The 6,822-nt window shown below is 34.9% G+C and overlaps 1 protein-coding gene across 1 annotated transcript; it reads left to right on the forward strand.

Moving 5' to 3' along the window:
• Positions 1–1,025: 1,025 nt before the first annotated feature.
• Positions 1,026–4,942, forward strand: SIC (hydroxyproline-rich glycoprotein family protein). The gene is made up of 3 exons (XM_088121228.1): positions 1,026–1,297; positions 1,495–1,812; positions 3,891–4,942. The coding sequence occupies exons 2-3, from the start codon at positions 1,500–1,502 to the stop codon at positions 4,631–4,633; spliced, it is 1,056 nt and encodes a 351-aa protein (XP_087977354.1). The 5' UTR covers positions 1,026–1,297; positions 1,495–1,499; the 3' UTR covers positions 4,634–4,942.
• The last annotated feature ends 1,880 nt before the right edge of the window (positions 4,943–6,822 follow it).

Below are 6,822 nucleotides of genomic sequence, written 5' to 3' on the forward strand. Positions count from 1 at the left end.
AGAAAACACCATCACCTACACATATATGATTTAATTAATATAATTTGTCACACATATATGATTCAATTAATATAATTTGTCACACATGCAACGACAATAAACAATTTAATTGCAATTTGTCACGTCATTTTAATACTATTTAATTAATAGTAAAAAAAAAAGACTATTTAAAACTATTTCTCAAACTTCAAGGACCAAAAGTGTTCATTTTAAAATTTCAGGACCAAGTTGACACCTACTTTAAACTTTAAGGATCAGAAGTGCTCATTTTGAAATTCAGTGACCATTTAAACACCTACCTCAAACTTCAGGGACCAAAATTGTTCATTTTGAAACTTCAGTAACCAATTAGACACTTACCTCAAACTTCAGGGACCAAAAGTGTTTATTTTGAAACTTCAGTGACCAATTAGACACCTATCTCAAACTTCAGGGATCAAAAGTGTTCATTTTGAAACTTCAGGCACCAAATAGACACCTTCCTCAAACCTCAGGGACCAAAAATGTATTTTGCCCTATATGATTATATGATTTACCACTAATATAACACTGATATATATTTGATATATACTTAATATGCTTTTAATTTACTATTGATATACTTCTTATATAACCATGATATCTACTAATATAACTATGATATATATTTGTTGATATAATACCATTATATCCACTATTTTTTCATATGAAACAATGGTGCAAAAAAAATTTTGAAATATAAAGTTATTGTATAAAATGTATATGTGGTCATACACGTAAAAAAAAGTTAAAAATATGATATAATTAATAAATTTAAATAGTTTATATCCCTTATATTTGGTATCTAATTAATATTAATATAAAATAAATAGCGTCAAACCGAGCATAGTTCAAGTGGTTAAAACACCTATCTATATAATAATCAATATTAGATTACATACATATGATAATGTATACCATCTACCTACTGGTTACTTTTTTTCTTTTTTTTCTTTTTTTTTTTTAAGGTTAAACTTCAAACTTAAAAGAAGGAAAAATTAACCAAAAAAAAAATAAAATTTTATCTTCCTCTCAGCCGTAGACCTCCCCCCTTCGTGCCCTTCCCTCTCTTGATTTCTATCACCGCGCACCCGCCTTCTCCTTTTCCTCCGGCGAGCAGCAAACTCCACGGCGGCGGCAGCAGCGGCGGACGGTCTCCAGCGAGCTCAGCCTCACGCCGATACCCACGAGCGGCGGTCCTCGAGAACTCGATCGGCGGCATCTTCACGCATCTTCAGCAACTACTTTTCTTAAACCCAGTCCTCTTTGCTCTTTCTCTGTAAGTTCCCTTTCTAATTCTTTCTGTAACTATACTTCTTCTGCAATTTAATTACAATCCGGATGCTTTTCTGTAAGAGTTTGGGGATTATTGTAGGTTTTCTTGATTGTCTCTTTTCGCTTAATCGATTAAGAGTTTGTTTCCGGTTCAACAAGGAGTCTTTATGTTTCATGGTGATTGAGAATTGTCATTGTTAGGTTAAATGGAAGAATCTGAGAAACGAAGGGAGAGGCTAAGAGCAATGCGAATGGAAGCTGCCCAGGCTAATGTGGGTAATTATGCCGAGACTTCTCTGCCTAATCATCTTTCCAATCCACTGGTCGAGTCCTCAGCAGCCTTGTTAGAGCAATCAGAACCATGTACCGCCCCAAGATTTGACTATTACACAAACCCTATGGCTGCATTTTCTGCTACCAAGAAGAGAGGGAACTTTGATAATCATGGCGTGTCAGATAATTATGTTCCTTCTCACCACAATAATTCTCCAGCAACTTTTGTTCCATCAAATTTTGCAGGTAATTTTGTTTTTTCTTGAATAAATCATGCATGGAATGGGAATACATAAAGGATCGTAGAATGGGGTATTGAGCTACTTGTTTGTTGATGGATGCTTGATATAAAAAGGATGTCCAATTGCGAATAGAGTTGTCAAATATGGCTTAATGTGCAAAGTTCACCCAACCTAAGAACTTGAAGCCATGCTTTTTTTTTTCTTTAAATAATTATTATTGTCAAATAAAAGATGATATATCCATATCTCAAAGAAAACAACCTAGGGGCCGGGTATATGAAACTTGTTACCAAAAGAAAAACTTTCCAATAAACAAAACATTTGTGTAAGGTGCTCCAACTTAAGACTCTGGTTTCTTTCTTATCAAAGAAGCCAAAAAAAAAAAAAAAAGAAGAAACTTTAACTGTACACTTCAGAAGAACTCTAGTCTCTTCCTTCTAATATGGCTTGGAAGGCAAATGGATAAGTAAGTTAAATGATCCTTATGGAAAGGACCAGACCTGGGTAGTAAACTAATTGACAATGAAGGCTTGCATTGAGTTGCAGTGATTTTGCATCACATGTTGCCATGTTAACACATTTCAAGGGAGGTGAGGGAACTATCATTTGAGCGAGTGGGAGTTTGTTGCTGCTTGGTGTTGCTTTTGCAGATAATACATCTTCTCACAGTAACTTACTATGAGCTAAAGTGTTAACCTTTTTAAGGCTTTTAGATTTACAAATGGTTGTAGAGATGCTATTAGGAAGAGGAATTGCTTTTGCATTTTGGATTTGAAAAAAGAGCCTGCACCTTGGTGAGCTCCTCAAGATTCTAGCTTCTGGTATCCTCTCTACAACTGTGGTAAAAATCAGTTATTCTTGGAAAACCCATCAAACAAATGGGACGTTGGTAACTGTACTCCACAAGCTTGTTCGAAATAAAAAAAAACTACTTGCTATTTGTTTCAATGGATACTCTCCATGGCCTTGTTAAGAAGAGTTTTTCTGCCTTTGATTTTCAATACCTGAACTCCTTACTTTGAAGTGTTGAAACAAACTCCGGACCAATAACGTGGCTTGCCCCACCATTCATACCCTTGGCCTTCTCATAGAAAATCTTTCATTGCTTTCTTTATCAAAGCTGCTGGTCTGGAAGGGATTCTAAAGAAACACATATACTTACGAAAATTAATGATAAAAGTTAGTCTGTTTCCCTTTTACAGTTCTTATTTGTTTTTTTTTTTGTTTTTTTTTTTGATAAGAAACGATACTTTCATTGAGAAGAATGAAAAGAGATACAAAAGGGACAAAAGGGACCTACAAAAAAATAGCCCAGAGAGGAGTCCCTTACAGGAACGGACTCCAATCCAAAAGAATGAAACCTAACGGATAATTACAAAAGGCTTTAGAAACAAAGTCCCATAAAGAAGTATTAAATCTAATGTGATCCCAAACATAACAGAGCCTCATAAAGAAGTATTAAATCTAATGAGATCCCAAACATAGTCAACGGATTTCTCCACCTCCCTAAACAGCCTATTATTTCTCTCTTATTTGTTCGAGGAGCATGAATCCTAAATGTCTAGAATATTAAAGATCTACAATTGGATACGCTTTAAAATAAATTGCTTAGAAATTAGGTGCTTGTGTTTGTTTCACAAGCTTTCTTCAGGTGAATAAATTTATCTATTTAACATAAATGCCACGTGCACATCACTCTCTTTTATGAAAACTATTCTACTGTTTTGTTTGTAATTGCTAACACCTCCCTTTTGGTTTGATGTGATGCGATCATGAAAGCTGTTATTTTTAAATAATAAATAACATGGGTATCAATAATCATGTCTAAACTGCGAGTAATTGTGTCATTGTATTAATATCACAGTTTAACTCACATCTATCCTATTAGCTAATATATACATAAAGCTTATGTGATGTTATTGATGGAATTGGGAAGGATCCCATCTGGTGTTCAGTTATCATTTTTGTTAATGCTTGTTGGCTTTATTTTTATTCCTTGTCACGGGTATGTTTCTTTCTCTAGCTTTTTGTAGTTAGGGATCATTTTTCTCTTCCAAATCTAGATATAATATTGTGTTGTAGGATTGAGAAACCCTGAAATGTCTCCCTCTCCAACTCATCAATTCCATCAACATTCACCTGACCAGAGAATGTTTCATGCACGAGGGTTTAATGGATCTGGTTGCCATGGTGGCCCAGCGATTCCCAGGCCGTTTCCTATGGATCGAGGAACTCCTGGTATCTGGAGCGGACCGAGAAGCCCATTTGTCAACCAATTCCCTGGCCATCCTCCAAGGGGGATGAGCTCCCCCAGAAGCCCATTTGTCAACCACTTCCCTAGCCATCCACCAAGGGATATGAGCTCCCCCAGCATTGTTCCTGGACCAAGAGGTAATTCTTACACCAATCCAATGCAAGACAGGGTTAATTACCATACTCCTAGCCCTAGTTCAGGGTATGAAGGCAGTCCTAGCCCAGGTCGAGGCAGCCATGGTTTTTGTGGCAATATGACCCCTACTTCAAGATTTGGCTCTGGACGAGGTTCCAGTTATCATGGTCGTCACTTTTCATCGAACAAATCGCTCAGGCCCGAGCATTTTCCATTTTATAATGAATCCATGCTTGACGATCCCTGGAAAGATTTGCAACCTGGTATTTGGAGGACAACCGCTCGTGCCAACTCTTCGGAATCTTGGATTTCAAGATCCCGTATGAAAAAAGCAAGAGTTTCAGAACCTTTCAGCAGCTCAAGCTCTCAACCTAGCCTCGCCGAGTACCTGGCTGCCTCGTTCAATGAAGCAGTGGACGATGCACCAAGTGTGTGAAACTTTTATCCGGAGCTCCGTTGAAGCCATTTCATCTTACTGCAGATTCCAACCTAGTACAACTGCAACCAAAAGGAGAGTAATTTTTCTCTATATACTGGTTATAAATGTGGTAAAATTCAAAGGTAATCTATGGTGATCATGGCACAGTTATCTCTCCATGTTGGGTTACGACTTCTATGTACACTTTCTTCGGTTAGTTGCATGTTTTATCAACCATGTTTAGAGGATAATGGACATGATTTAGCTTTGTTTTGTTGTCTTATGATCCTCTCTATAAACAATTTAATATGATTGAGTTTCAAATCATTTTGCTGTTTCATCTTCTTAGTAGAACATATGCTGCTGAATGTGATCAATGGATAAATGGTGAAAGTAGGGAGGGGCCTTATATTTCCAAAACGAAAATGTGCAGGTTGTCCTCTACGGTAAATATTAAAGATTGAAACCTAAGAATCATGGATGTACAACACGACACAAATACACCCAAAACACCTATACAACACATAATACAAAGTCTATTACTTGAAAAAGTAGGATACGACACGTCAGGATTATAAACACGAAAAGATAATAAAGTTTACTCGAAAGGTAGAGTATGAAATTAAAATTTCAAACTATGTTTTAGGCCATTCACTTGTATGTGTAATTGAGTCTTGTTCCTACTATTTGTTCGTTGTACAATGGCTCTAAACCTTGGATGATAATTTTTGGTTTTCGATTAAAGAAGAAGAGAGAACTGCTTAAAAAATCATCTTTTCTACTATACAATAATTATTTAATTATAATTTGTTTCTAATTATGATAATCAAATCTAACACATTTTTAACAATTTTTATATTTATCATAATATTGATGTTGATAAAATAGTACAGATGTCTTAAACATTGAATCCTAACTAGGTAGCTAAACAAAGAAAATGAAATCGTACCAATGTGATATGTGAATCCAAACATTGTGAAATAGTTCCCTTTATTTCATATCGGTCAAATTCTCGTTTGCTATGGTAGCGGAAAAACTTGACATTAATTTAGCTCAATCTACTAAAAGAAGACTCAATTAATGATTTTATTGAGATATGAAAGGGCAGGCCTACCAAGCCATATGCTCAATGAGTGCAGGATTATTCGAAAAAGCGTAGGTATCAAAACTTGTCTTAGAAATCTTTCAATACGTTAGAAGCAAGACGAGGAGAAACAACTTCTTTGAATATGCTACGCACAAGTTGAAAATGAGTAAGAAGTGACGTGTTGCATAATTTGTGTAGTATTATAGTCGAGCACTTGAATGATTTCATCCATTGCTCTAACAACTCCAAACTAAGAAGTGACATACTACATAATTGATATGGTTGTTGCCGCCTTATTTATGAGATGAACTACTACCATGTTTAAAATCTCCATACTAAAACATAAAGATACCTAGCTCTAGGCAAAGCCGATCAAGTTCAAACTAATTCTAGAAAGACTCAATCAATCGAGCATGAGCATGAGAGAGTGTGTTGAAGGAGAAAAATTAAAAAAAGTCATCAAATATATTAAGACGATTGACTTAATTATTTTTTTTCCTCAAGAAATTACCATATAAACTAATTATTTCCCATGTCATTAATATAGCTAATGGAAAAGGAATATAGACTAGGTTAAACTAATTTTGAAAATGAAATGTTAGTTCTTGAAGCATAAAAAGACTAGACAAAACAAATAATGTTGAAAACTTGAGGGCTAATGCCATTTGGCCATCACCTTTTCTAGAAGACCCTTTTTTTTTTCCTTCCCCTCCTTTGTTCTTGTTTTCTACGAGAGATTCTCTTTATTAAACAATAAGAAAATATAACATTAATTAATTACCACATCATATATAATTAGTTAAGCAATTATACCTCTTCATGCTGAGTTGTGAACTTTTTTGAAACATGAGAAGAAAACACATGATGTTGAAAATTTGGAAGACTAAGCTGCAGAAAGTTGATTGGAGGGCAGAAGCCATCACTTTTTCTAGAACATCTTTTATTATTATTTTTTCTTTTGTTCTTGTTTTTCTGGAAGATGCTCATTTTCTTTCACATGAATTATTAGATCTACACATTCAAAATATATGAAATTTTTAGAGTTGCATAAAGGAAAAATAGTTGGAAAACACTTTTTTTTTTCTTCCTCTTTTAGAAAAGGATTAAAAACTAGAAAATA

Source organism: Momordica charantia (genome assembly GCF_013281855.1).
Source record: "Momordica charantia cultivar OHB3-1 chromosome 2 unlocalized genomic scaffold, Mcharantia_2.0 BLBB01000002.1, whole genome shotgun sequence".
In the NCBI taxonomy this organism is placed as follows: Eukaryota; Viridiplantae; Streptophyta; class Magnoliopsida; order Cucurbitales; family Cucurbitaceae; genus Momordica; species Momordica charantia.

What these genes read in the sequence shown, in the direction of transcription:
- SIC (XM_088121228.1), top strand. Translation starts at nt 1,500, where the DNA reads ATGGAAGAATCTGAGAAACGAAGGGAGAGGCTAAGAGCAATGCGAATG. An exon ending in TGTTCCATCAAATTTTGCAG is followed by an intron (nt 1,813 to 3,890) that starts GTAATTTTGTTT and finishes ATTGTGTTGTAG; the next exon opens with GATTGAGAAACCCTGAAATG.